This window comes from the organism of the source record quoted next, unplaced genomic scaffold (genome assembly GCF_019419815.1).
Source record: "Pyrus x bretschneideri cultivar Hongxiangsu unplaced genomic scaffold, Pyrus_bretschneideri_v1 Contig7, whole genome shotgun sequence".
Classification (NCBI taxonomy): domain Eukaryota; kingdom Viridiplantae; phylum Streptophyta; class Magnoliopsida; order Rosales; family Rosaceae; genus Pyrus; species Pyrus x bretschneideri.
In genome coordinates this window covers 4,590,189-4,604,575 of record NW_025999809.1, presented here as the reverse complement: position 1 = coordinate 4,604,575, position 14,387 = coordinate 4,590,189, and the positions used below count along the sequence as shown (strand labels likewise).

At 37.6% G+C, this 14,387-nt stretch overlaps 1 protein-coding gene, 1 long non-coding RNA gene and 1 pseudogene across 2 annotated transcripts; 1 reads left to right on the top strand and 2 right to left on the bottom strand.

Annotated features, from left to right (window-relative positions):
- Positions 1–365: 365 nt before the first annotated feature.
- On the top strand, positions 366–1,233 carry LOC103927698 (ribonuclease S-3-like). The gene is made up of 2 exons (XM_048574259.1): positions 366–675; positions 764–1,233. The coding sequence occupies exons 1-2, from the start codon at positions 418–420 to the stop codon at positions 1,181–1,183; spliced, it is 678 nt and encodes a 225-aa protein (XP_048430216.1). The 5' UTR covers positions 366–417; the 3' UTR covers positions 1,184–1,233.
- Positions 1,234–2,176: 943 nt separating this feature from the next.
- Positions 2,177–4,995, bottom strand: LOC103927725 (annotated as a pseudogene).
- A 2,969-nt stretch (positions 4,996–7,964) lies between these two features.
- On the bottom strand, positions 7,965–9,367 carry LOC125472602. The gene is made up of 2 exons (XR_007254512.1): positions 8,496–9,367; positions 7,965–8,312 (listed from the first exon to the last, which is right to left on the bottom strand). It is a non-coding gene; the product is annotated as an uncharacterized LOC125472602 (long non-coding RNA).
- Positions 9,368–14,387: the final 5,020 nt, after the last annotated feature.

Below are 14,387 nucleotides of genomic sequence, written 5' to 3'. Positions count from 1 at the left end.
TTTCTAAAATAGAATTATAATCTAAAAATTGAGACTATTAGCTAGCTTAGGGTCTGCATCTGATACATGAGGAACCGCTATAATTGGGTTGATTGGGTTGATGATGAATCAACCACTACACGGTTACCACCCTTTATAGCATGCATATGAGAATGCAAAGCCTTGCATAACAAGAAAGAGGCATTCCCTAGTTCAGGATATGTTCACACTTACTTGACCTTAATTATTATCATCTTTGCTAGTTAGCTTCACCTTAATTAATTTCTCCAGACCCCACCCTTAACCTCAACTCTAACTATTTAAACACCTCTTCATTTCTTTGAAAATTCACACTTGCTTCACTCTTTAGCTTTCCTTATTATTTCTCATCCCATCCCCACTCCCTCCCTTTGTTCTTTCGATAATTGCTTGACAACCATGCACTTCTTCAAGATTGTTCTCGTTGTCATCGCTCTTTGCTTCGTCACTTATCTCGGAAAGAGCAATGCTGCCACACCATATGATATCTTCCAATTCGTCCAGCAATCCCCATTCGTCTTCTGCCTCCGGAATGGAATTTGTGGAAACCAACCAGTTCGGCGGCATACCTTTACAACGCACGGCCTCTGGCCAAGCAACTTTACCGATCCATCTGCACCTATACTCTGCGCTGGTACCGTATTCAGCAGAAATGAGGTACACATCGAATATATATACTCATTTCAGTTTGTTTTTTCTCTGCAGCTCTCTGAAATGCTTGTAACTTCTCGTCTTTGTGCTTCAGATGAATGCTGATCATTCTCTGCAATTACTTTTGTTCAATTCCTGGCCCAACTTCAACATTAGACGGACAAATATGGATTTCTGGGCGCAGGAGTACAACAAGCACGGCAGGTGCTCGGACAATAAATTTTCCCAGACACAATACTTCCATGAAACTTATAGATTATGGTTTACCTACAATGCACAATATCTATTTTCTCAAACAACTGGGATTGTACCAGGATATCAATATCGTTACATTGACCTTGAATCGGCCATTCGAAGGACTATAGGAGGGAAAAAACCTCTCCTTATGTGCAAGTATGATGGGGGGATCACGTATCTGCTGGAAGTCGTCATCTGTTTTGACTACAACGCAGCGAATCCGGTCGATTGTGTCAGGACAACAAATTGTGGGGCATTGGTATGGTATTCACTCTAATAGGTATATATAGTGGCTACATATATCTATATTAATGTAATAAGAACAACAATATAATGATGATTTCGAATTTATCGATCTCACCATTTCATGACCTGATGAATTCTGATTATGGTAATTTGCAGTGGAATTTGTTTGGGGTAGTAAATTCGAAAGTTTGATTCTACTTTGTTTTAAAAGCCTTTCAAATCCGTCAAAATTACCTAGACCATGAAATTCCTAAGTTAAAACATGATCAAATATGCGGCAGACAAAGTTTTACTGACACCAAATTGCTATGCATCCTGCAAATATATAACATAATTGGCACAATATTACAAATGTTTTGGACAAGGGACGGTAGGAAATTATATTATTCACAGAAACAACAGGCGATGATAATCTCTATGAGATGGCGGTAGAACCTCTGGCCTGGAATTTAATGGAGAATACAATGAACGGGAAGTTGTTGAAGGTTTTTTGTACGGAGGTTATAGCGAACCTCATCGCTCCGTCCAAACTCCGAATGACTTATAGATGGGATGCATTGTGAGCTCGGGAGCTAATGATTTTGTCGAAACACCACCCTTATAAGTAGTACCACCATAACATTAGTGAACTGGTAACACCAAGTGTCAAATAAAAGTCACTTCAAAAAATTTCTCGGCTTCACAATAAGCGGAGGGGAAATTTTTGGTTCATCAGTTGAACCAAGTTGCAATAACTCAACAAGATACGCAATTAGTTTAGAAATCGATATCCGAAATTGCTCCAGGAACAAATCTTACACGTTTGTTGTTGTATAAATTGGTTGAGAGAGTATATATTCAAGTTACAATGGAGATGTATAAATGAGATTTTATCATTTACATACAGTAATATCGGAGTTGCTCTTCTTCTGCGCTCTCTCTCTCTCTCTCTCTCTCTCTCTCTCTCCCCCTCCCTCCCTATCCCCTCACCCACCCCCACAAACCCCAAATATATATATATATGTATATGTATAGTGTGTATACATAGGTGAAACCCCATCTTCCTATCTTCCTACTCTTTCTGCACCTTCCGTCCTATTCCTATCTAGATAAGAATGGTCAACTGATTTGGGTTCTTAATAATAATTTTCCCAGCAAGCAGCAGTGAGACTTAGAGGTCAGCAAGCCAACTTTCGAATACATTGCGGATGCGGCATTTATCAGGCTGCCTCACTATATAAATTTGATCTCCAATTTTATTGTCGGAGTCCTGGTTCCGGTACCATGTCCACAAAGCCCAAGTCTCATTCTTCACCTGCAAGTTATGACATCAAAATGCACGCTTGGTGCATAATCCAGGTGGTGAAACTGAGCTGTAATTCTAGTCTATACATTCTCAGCAGACTTCTAGCCTACATCTATATGTTTGCAACTCAATAACCGATCAAGGGTATTCAAGTCGTCACAGGATCTTCGCACTCCGTATAAACAGATATTGGTGCTAAGTGATTTTCTCGTGACATTGCAGTGGTATGGTAAAAATGATTTAAACTGGTTCCATAACATTACCCATGTGTGGTCTTTCTATGCCCATTAACTGTCAATCACATGCTCATCTTTCCATCAATCATTTTCAAGTTGTATCATATGTAGTGTAGGGTCGAACAAATTAAAGTACAACGTTTATAGAAAATTGAATGCATTGTCAAACTGGATATTTACCAAACAGAAACACAGAAAAAGGAGTACATCACGGATCCCATGGCCAAAGCTGTTTTCTCTTAAAGCACTGTAATCCGGTTGCCGATCCCAACAAAATTGACCTGCTGCTGGGCCGGAGGTAAAGTTCTCTGCACAAAAGGCACCTGCACCTAGGTGTTGGTCAGGAGTAGTTAATGGCTCTGGGCAATGACCAGGTTCGTCAGCATGTTGAACGGCCATCTTCTCCCGATTACCCCCGTCACCAACGGTGAGATATACAGGACCAAAGGGATGTAAGTTGTAATCATAAACTCGATTCAATCTCTCGTAGGCATGAACCTATTGTTTTATTCAAGAAAACAGAAGAACATTCAGTGCACTTTAAAGCAAAAAGATATTTAGTTACAATGAGAAAAATTGTTCATCATTCATAGACACTAAGGACAACTGAATACGAGTTTCAAGACATGGTCATTGTTTCTGATAGCGTTTCAAATAAGATTTGTATTATGTGTTTTAGCAATGAGGGAACCAAGTACCAATTAATTTCATATTAAATTTGTTTTCTCAAAAGTTCAAAGCATAAACTGCAGTTCCTTCTCTTTTTCTATCACTATCTGGTTACTGGTATGCAAGAAAGCCTCAGTCGAAGGACCCTTATACCACTTCTTCCACATGGTTTCCGGCTATAAGAAAGAAACCTGTTACCTATCAAAGATTGTGACAATCATTGGTGGTTATCGTTACTTACATGTCCATTGAACACTATATCAACACCATAAGAGTACAGTAGCTCTTCCATTTCCAACCTCATAGGCACTATACCAGGGAGGATGCCAAGTAGCTACCAACAAGGGAGTTGTGGATCTGTCCACATTAGCCAAATCTTGCTCCAGCCACTTTTATTGTTTCCCTGTAGGCAAAGTGATCACTGATTTAATGGGGATAGAAACAATAAAGAAATGACTTGTAAAGAAAAAGAATTGCAAAAATAGGAACATTTAGGCAAGGAATAAACTCAAAAATTAGGCAAACTTTAATTACCTGATTTGCTAAAGTCAGTGTAGGCTCCAAGCATGATAAAACGAATCCCCCCCTGCATTAAATGAGTTGTAGAATGTGGACGAAGATCCACTTTCTTCAGATGGGGTTGCAAACCGAGAACTATAAGCTTTAAAAGTCTTATTTTTAGCCTGTTCTTCTATTTCATGATTCCCTTCAACAACCATTATTGGAACTTTGGACCTAAACTCTGCATATACCTACACAAATTACCCAGCAAGGACAACATAAGAAAACAAGTTCTATGCCCTAATTTAAAGCAGCCATTGCGTGTACAAATAAAGCAATTGATGTTTTAACCTTCCCCAGTAATCCCATTGAGGCTGATAGGTCTCATGTATCGGAGAGTTTGGAAATGAGCAAGGATAGTAGTCAGAGCCAGTTTAATTTTTGAGGTAGAGGTTTGCATAAGTAACATCACCAATCACTAGAACAAGATCAAGATTGTTACTTGTCAACTGACTTATTGTGGTAGTTGTGTTGTAAGTAAGGCCAAGGTCTCCCACAACTGCTATTCTCTCCGGGTAGCTCCGAGGACCAGAAACTGGCATAGTCCTGAAATGGTATATTTCACTCATTGCAGGTATAGAAAGACCCCTGCATTGATAAAAGTATAGTGTATTCGGTTTCAACCCTACATCGAAACAATAATTAGATCACCAACTTATCAGAAGAACCACATTCCATCACAACTTATGTTTGGGGGATTTAAAAGTTCAGTCATTTCAGCAAAACCCAACTTTGTAATTCTCCATTGAAACTTTGAAGAAAATAAGAAGAAAATGAAATCAAACCTGTAAGATGAACATGGTGGATGATTCCGGAAGTGTAATTTTGGAGGCCTTCAAAAGGGTAGAGCTGATTGTAAACAAGAGAATACCCTGTGGCTTCATGTGTTGGTGGATATCTCAGCTTCCCACAATGAACAACGCTTGCCACATTTTTGGGTCCAATAGACATGTGTTACCGTTGTGGTTTCAAAGCGCGATTCTCTAGATCTTAAGACTTTCAACTTCAAGAATAAAGGTAAAGCACAGCCACCATAGAAATAGACATAAGTTACCATTGTGGTTCCAAGGACTATTGGTCATGCATTTGCCAAGGACTATTGGTCATGCATTTGCCGAGCACTTGCTCATGTTGTTGCTGTACAAAGTTATGGAAGGTTGGAAAAGCTATAATAGAATGCCAAGTTTCTCACCAATATGCATACCCAAATAACGTTGGGTTGCTTGTATTTATAATACAATTAAGATTACATTTAGGGTTTGAAAACCCCATTTACAAGGAATATTTGAAATTCAAATATACACAGATAAAAGAGTTAAGCACCTACAAAATATATATAAGTCATAAACTTAACCAACTGTTTGAAGATAAGAATTAGAAGACAACTCAAACACTTGAACTAGTGTTGACTTTAACTAAGTGAGGACTTCGTCTAACATCCCCCCGCAAGCTGACAAGACGAGGAAGAACTGGAAGCTTGGACACCAAAAGCTTAAACCTCGATGAAGACAAACCTTTTGTAACCAAGTCTGCCATTTGGTCCTGTGAACATATAAAATTTACCAGAAGTTCACCACGAACAACTTTCTCCCTTACGTAATGGTAATCGACCTCCAAATGCTTAGTTTGTGAATGAAACACAAGATTCGATGCCAAGGCAATAGAGGAAACATTATCACACCAAATTTGTGGACGAACCAAAGTAAGCTGCAAATCACAAAACAAAGATCTCAACCATGATAGCTCGGCTACAGTATAGGCCAATTGTCTATATTCAGCCTCTGTGCTCGATCTAGAAACTGTTTTCTGCTTCTTCCATGAAACTAAGTTGGAACCCAAAAGACACAAAATCCTCCTGTTGAATGTCGTGTATCTGGATCTCTACTGTAATCGGCATCAAAGAATGCATTGAGAAGCATGCTACCAGGTTTATAAAGAAGACCATTATCATAAGTGGACTTCACTCGAAGGATACGTTTCGCAGCAGTCCAATGAGTATTGTTTGGAGCGTGCATGAACTGGCATACCTGGTTCATAGCGTATGAGATATTAGAACGTGTGATTATCAAGTACTGCAAGGTGCCAACAATACTTCTGTAAGTATGTGGATCAAGATGAGGCTCTCCGGTAAACATGCTCGGTTTTTGCCCTGCAAGAACTGGAGTGGAAATGGGCTTCGCATCAACAAACTTGGTGCGTTTCAAGAGATCCAAGGCATACTTTGTCTGACTAAGACGCATTTGATGATTGAAATAGGACACTTCAACACAGAGACAACAGTGAAGAGGTCCTAAATCTTTCATGGAAAAAAGCGTCCTCAACTTTTTTATCAAGTGATGCATTTGAACTGGGTCATTGCCTGTAAGCAAAATATTGTCCATATATATCAACAAAATCAAACAAACTCCTCTTTGATTGAACACGAACAAAGAGTAGTCACACTTGGATTCTTGAAAACCCAAATGAAGCAGGAAGTCTGAAAAACATTGGAACCATGCTCGTGGTGCTTGTTTTAAACCATACAAACTCCACTGTAACTTGCATATGTGATTCGGATATTGTTTGTCAACAAACCTAACAGGCTGCTTCATGTACACTTCCTCTGTCAAGTAGCCATGTAAAAAGGCATTTTGAATATCCAATTGACGAACTGGCCATTAGTTAGAGACTGTAAGATTTAGTACCAAATGAATAGTATTATGCTTGACCATTGGACTAAACGTTTCGGTGTAATCAATGCCATGCTTCTGTTGAAACCCATTCGCAACCAACCATGTTTTATGGCATTCTATCGAACCATCAGCTCTTCTTTTAATCTTTTAGACCTACTTATTGGGAAGCAAATTCATCATAGGTTGATAAGGAACCAGTTTCCATGTTCCACACCTTTGTAGGGCATTGAACTCTTGAACCATAGCATTCCTCCATTCCTGGTGTTTAACTGCCTGACTGAAACACATGGGCTCAACAACTTTATCATTAGTAACAACATGCAATGCATACTTAGGATTTCTTTTATGGATTCTAGCTTTGGAGCAAGTGGTCATTGAATGACCTGGATTAGATGCACAAACTGGTTCATTTTGTTGATTATTCTGGTTGAAATTATTCTTGCTCACTGGTGGACCCTAGGGTTAAGGAAGGCACACTAGGGCTAGAGGGAATGGGGGAAATATGGTTGGGGTTAGATGCATGTATGGTAAGGTTTAAAGGTGAAGGAATAGGAGATGAAGGTGACACAGCAATATCTAAGGTAGGATTTAAATTAGTCACGGTGGGATTGGAGGTAGGGACTATAGCATGCTGATGAGGTTGAGTGGATGAGGGAGTCTGTTGATAAATATCAGGAAAAATAAGCAACAAATCAGGATTAGATAAATTACCTGGTGGTTGGACGTTTCCTTGTGAAGGTGTGATTTCCTGGAAAGGAAAAGAGTCCTCATCGAATTGGACATGGCGAGACAAATAAATTCTTCTCGTGGATAAATCCAAACATTTATATCCTTGGTGATCCAGCAAATAACCTAAGAAAACACATGGTTTTGACTTTCCTTGAAGTTTGTTTTGTGTGTATGGTTTTAGCCAAGGAAAACACAGACATCCAAACACTTTAAAAAAATCATATTTAGGTTTTGTTTGAAATAATTTTTGTATGGTGACTCATTGGAAAGAACTCGAGTTGGTAACCTATTTATTATGTATGTTGTTGTTGGACAAGCATCAACCCAATAGTTCGAAGACATATGAGCATGAGACAACATGACAACAACTGTTTCAACAATATGACGGTGCTTTCTCTCGGCGAGGCCATTTTGTTCAGGATGTTTTGGACATGAAAACCTTTGAGAAATCCCATGTGTGTCAAGAAAGTGGCGAAAAACATGACTCTTATATTCTCCTCCTTCATCACACTGGAGTGTTTTAATAGAACAATTAAACATGTTTTCAACCTTTGTTTTAAACTTAATGAAAATTTGAAAAACCTCTTACTTATTTTTCATTGGAAAAACCCACGAATAACGTGAATAATCATCAACAAATAATAAATAATAACGATAACCTTCAATAGAAACAATTGGTGAACACCAAACATCGGAATGTAAAAGTTCTAACGGAAATTTCAAAACAGACTTTGAAGATTTGAAAGGCAATTTTTTACTCTTGCCTAACGGACATGAATGACAAAAGGTTACTTCAAAAGTGCCACTTATTGGCACTTGTTTATTTGAAATCAAAAACTTTATTATGGAGGAACTAGAATGACTAAGTCGTGCATGCCACTGCTTTGCAGACACTCGAACTCCTAAAAATGCTGAAAATGGACGATTGGATAATCCACCGCCATTTGGAAATGGGTATAACCCATTCTCACACCTCCCTTGGAAAAGCGTCATCTGGGTCTTAAGGTCCTTAACAACAAAAAAATGTGGAAAATTAAAATATAACAATGGTTATCAAGGGTGAACTTATGGGCAGAAATAAGGCTAGTTGAGGCAAGAGGGCAATGTAAAATATTATTTACGTAAATGAGCAAGAACCACCCTTAATTTTATTAGAACCAGAATGTGCAATAGAAAGTCCAGAATCATTACCTACGCCACCAATGTTGTCATTGCCAGTGTATTATTTAGGGTTCACCGGGTTCTGAATGTCAGGTGTGATATGAGCGTTTGCTCTAGTGTCTAAGAGCCACTGACCATTTTATTGGTGATTCAGAGTGATTGGAGATGAGGCCATTGCAGTGAGGCGCTTAGCTGGGATTCGATCCTCATAGGCAAAGTTCATACGTTGATAACAATCTAGGGCATGATGCCCTTCTCGTCCACAAATCTGACAGGTTATACGCCCACTAGCAGACGCACAACGTTCCCTAGTATGACCAAAGCCTCGCTAGTTGTTGTTGTTGCGAACAGCATGACCTCGCTGATTCACAGAACCACCACGGTTGGACCGACCAACACCACGTCCAGTTTCTCGAGAACGTCCACCACATCCTCTTGCAGCCACATATGCATTGATTGGAGCAGTTTCAACCAATGGAACAGTCTGCTACAACATTCTTCTCTCAGTGGTCAGGAGAAGAGCCTCAAGGGTGGGATATGTAATGGGAGTATCCCGTGCTTATGCAGCATTCACGGTCATTTCAAATGCCAGTCTAAGGTTATTCAAGATAATTTGAACTAGCTCATCATCATCAATAGGCTTGCCAGCCAAGGGAAGGTTATCAAAAATTGAATTCATTTTATCAAGAAAATCAGCAATTGAAATATCACCTTTTTTTGTTTGCAGGAGTTCATTTCGCCTAAAAGATCATGTTCTGCAAGAAGGATGCATAACGTTGTTCCAAAGCTTCCCAGGTCACACGCGAGGTGCGTTTGCTAGCCACGGTTGACAGGACAAATGCCATGAGGGAACCATTGATCCAGTTGAGGATCATTTGGTCCTGTTGAATCCAGGTAGTATAGGCGAGATTAATAGCTGCATTTCCGGGGATGTGTTTGGGAGGAAAAACACATGAGCCATCGACGTAACCCATTAGGTCACAACTCTTTAGGATAGGAAGGATTTGGGCCAACCATAGTGGGTAGTTGGTCCTCTCAAGTTTAATATTGACAATGGTGGTCATGGCGGATGAGAAAGGATTGATTGCAGATGGGGTGGGGGGTTATTGTTGGTGTTGGAAGCGTTGTTGTCAATCATTGTCAAAGTTGATGGGCAAAGAAAAATATTTGGATCTTGTCGTTGGACTTAAGAAGGCTTTGATACCATGTACAAAGTTATGGAAGGTTGGAAAAGCTATAACAGAACGCCAAGTTTCTCACCAATGTGCATACCCAAATAACGTTGGGTTGCTTGTATTTATAATACATTTGAGATTACATTCAGGGTTTGAAAACCCCATTTACAAGGAATATTTGAAATTCAAATATACACAAATAAGAGAGTTAAGCAACTACAAAATATATGAAAGTCATAAACTTAACCAACTATTTGAAGTAAGAATTAGAAGACAACTCAAACACTTGAACTGGTGTTAACTTTAACTGAGGGAGGACTTCGTCTAACACAACTCAAACAATTGAACTGGTGTTGACTTTAACTGAGTGAAGACTTCATCTAATAGTAAGTATCATTCACATCGTAAAGTCATTTAGACTAACTTTGTTCAAGTTGGTAATCCCAAAGATACCATTATGTAGTTTTTTGATTTTCAAGAGTCACCTACACCGATGGAAGATTAGAACTTTTAAACAGGGGCCAACATGTGTCTGAGTTCCCCCTAGTGGCTAAATGCCCTTTTAATATTTGGTTCAAGTTTTTGAACAATTTTCTATGGAGTAATGTTAGGATCCTTAGGGAGACTAAATTTAAAGACAATTTTGTGAATTAAATGATATCAAAGTTGTTGATTAGATTATTAATTAAACATGGATGAACGTGATCATTCCTTATTGGTAGCACATCATTTGGTTTGCAAATTTTGTCTACAAATTTAGCCTCCATAACATTACTCTTTTTCTATGTATTTGGATTATTTATTGGTGTTTTGTTTTAAAATTTGGATAATTACTTTATGAATATGATTCTCGGGTGATTAGTGAATGAACGAAATTTAAATTTCCTTATACATGTGACTAAAGGCGAATTCAAACAAAAGCAATAATACTAGCCACTGTGAGGTTTGCCCATTCTTCGACCCTTTAGTATGGATAATATCAAATGTATTAAAATAAATAAATTTTAGAAATTTTTGAGATTCAAAGACCGTTTTACAGGAAATTATCGAGTAAAGCTGCCAATCCTTGATATTTATATGGTTGGGCATAATGCATGTGGTCCAATATCCTAGTGGATTGGAAGTTGATTTCTACCTTGCGTGTCAAGTTCAAACATCCCTCCTCATCTAAGTTATTATAGAAGTTTCGAATCATCCATTTAATAATCATAATTTTAAAAAATATGGTTGGCATAAGGCTATGTCCTTTTTATTTTATTTTTTTATGCAACGATAGCTTGTATTAACAAGCCAGAAATGAGGGAACAAAAAAAAAAAGTTTCTGATTTCTAGAAATCCTTAACTAAACGACAAAAACAACTACTGTGAATGGCAAATTAAGCTAGCTGATGGATTATGTCGGTGGTTAAAAGGCACACATGGGAAGGTGTTTAGGCCCAAATAGTTTTTAGGGTCAACAAAAGATAAACTTCGGTGATTGTAATAATCAGTCTGTTCAAAACAAAATAAGTTTGGGGTAGTATTCAAAACAAGACCGCAAGACAATACCCCAAAAGTAACCCATTTAGGAATGGACCAATAATTTCCAGTCAAGTACTTAAACGAAGAATTGCAGACTTCAAGCATTAAAATTCAACTCTAACAAATCCAATAATTTCAACAGTTTACACTTATCAGCAAAATTAGACCGATACTGGAGGCATTGGAGCACCAGATTAAGCTCAGCTTTTCGAGCCTAGGGAATCTGTCATTGATAGCAATTATACCGGCATTCGATAAGCTGTTCAAATCAAGCACGTTGTTGTCGGAGCCATTGGCAGAATGCAGCCTCACCGACGAAAGGTTAAGGTGCTCGTCAATATGAACAGCGTAGACGTTGCGGAATTGGCAGCGAGGAGGCTGACGACGAGGTTCGGGCTGCCGGTGGTGCCAATGCAAAGGACGGTGTTGTCGAGGCGCTCGAGGGCGAGCTAGCGCTTGCAAACGAGGGAGCAGTCATCACGGCTGGGCTTGGAGTCGAGCCGCCGGAAGAGCTCGGCGATTTACATAGACTATCCTCCGAATACTCTTTCATCACGGAGACTATTAATCTGATTTACAAATTGAGGGCCAGGAGTCTGATGTCCATAAACTAGTGTCTTCGACATGTCTTCTTTCCTACGATGCACAGACACAGGGGAAAACCAGCGTATCCCGTATCTGACACGCAAGGATACGGATACGCATAAGATACGGGTGGATACGCGCCCGATACGTATCGGAGTGAAAGGATACGTTGTTGAACAATGAGATACGCGTATCGTACTGTGGAGATACGGGTATCCCATTTTTCAGATACGTTTCAACTAAAATCGGAGGATAATCAGAATCGAGCTTGATTGAAATTAGCTAAACTAAAATTCGGATTTACCTAATTTTCCTCGCTCGAACCTCAGAAATCAAAATCGTGCTTGACCGTCGTCTGCAACTACTCCGTCGTCTCTGTCGTCTCCGTCTGCAACAGCTGGTGAGAGCTATTCGAAGCTTACTCCTCTGCTTCACTGATCATTGAAATATTCAAAGCTTAACTGATTCCCCGAGGTAAAAACCCATCTCTGAAACTGCAAGCCCTTTTTGCTTTGCTTTTCTCATCTCTGAAACTAAAAGTCTTTTGCCTTTCTGATCTCTGTTTTTAACTTTTTGTATATGATAATAATAATAATATTGTATTTTTTATATTATAATATATTATTCTGAAGTAGATTGAGCTCTTATTGTTTATATGTTTTTTTAATTTTCTCGAAAATGTTCATTTTAATTTTTCAAAGTTTGGATAGACTATCCTTCTAGTTGTTTGAAGTTTATTGAAATAAATTTGAACTTGAGTAATAAATTTGAATGCTTATTTTATAATATTTTAGATTTATTTATTTATATTTTTAATTACAGTATCCCTAACGTATCGTGTCTTCGTTTTTAGAAATTTAACGTGTCCTTGTGTCGTATCGTGTCGTATCTCCGTATCCGTATCCGTGTCCATGCATCCTAGCTTCTTTCTAACTTAGTGACACATGCTTCAACTTATTACCAAATCAACAATGTTAACGTTAAAAGGTAGAAAAAACATAACATACCTACAAGTAAGACACATTAATCTGTGACAGGTTGATTATAAAAAAAAAAAAAGAATCTGTCATATAGGTAGATAAATATAATTAACTTGTGATATAGGTTGATTATAAGAATTAAAAATAAAATCTATAAATAAGGTTTAAAGTAGGAGGAAGAACGAGAAATAACACAAAGATAAATAAAAAGTAAAAGGCAAAGAGATAATTGGGAAGAAATTTGATTTTTATAATAAATCTTATCATTGAACAGATATGATATCTCGTTGTCATTGCTCTTTGCTTCGTCACTTATCTCGGAAAGAGCAATGCTGCCACACCATATGATATCTTCCAATTCGTCCAACAATCCCCATTCGTCTTCTGCCTCCGGAATGGAATTTGTGGAAACCAACCAGTTCGGCGGCATACCTTTACAAAGCACGGCCTCTGGCCGAGCAACTTTATCGATCCATCTGCACCTATACTTAGGCCTGGCAATTTCTGACACGACCCGATAACCCGACACGACACGATACGAAATTAACAGGTGTTTGGGTCGACACGATAACGAATCGGGTCGTTATCGGGTAACCCGATAAGCACCTGTTAAGATAACGGGTTGGTTCGAGTATACACGTGGGTAACACGATACACGATAAGCAGAATATTATTTTTATAATTTTATAACCCTAAAAAAATACTATAATAATTATATACATTAATTTTACAATTTTATACCCCTAAAAATTATAATAAATATATATATATATATATTAAATTAACTATAAAATTTATAATAATTATAATAATTATATATACTATAATAATTATACCCCCAAAATATTAAGTCTATCTATAATAATTATATATATATATATTAAATTTTATAAAAACTATAATAATTATTAATTAATAATTTAATATGCATGATGCATTGCATGATTTTGCATCCATTGAAATTTGATGTGATTTCTTTCCATTCAAATTTCAATAATCAATTTCTTGCCGTTGCCAACTTGCCGCCCTTTTTGAAAAAAAAAATGGAGGGAAAATGAAAATGTTAAGAAAAGTTGAAAATGAAACAAAAAAGTGAGGGAATTAGGGAAAGATGTTGGAGGGAAAAGTGAAAATGATAAGAAAAAATTGAAAAGGAAACAAAAAAGAGAGGGAAAAATGAAAATTAATAGAAGTGGTGAGAAATTTTTTTTTTTTTTTTTTAAGTTATTAACTTTTTATCACACAGATGACTGTCATGACATATCTCACTATTTTTATAATGACACACGTGACACATGATGCATGTACTATTCCGTGTACCAGTCAATTATAATTTATACGTACAAAATAAATAGATTTAAATCTACTTAATAAATATATATATACACACACACACACACGGAACTTGATTGATGGCATACGAATTCTCCAAAACTAATTTCAACGATCCAAACCGTCAAAATTGTTTGTATATGCTTGGAGATCACATCAGCAAAAAATCACAAGAAAAAAACATTCAGAGATCAAGTAACGGGACAAAGCTTTTCAACGGTTATAAACGAAAAATCATGATTTAACGGTTATTTTAACTCCGATTTTGATGATTTTTTATAACTACACTCCTTGACCCTATATGAATACAATGAATGAATTCGATCTTC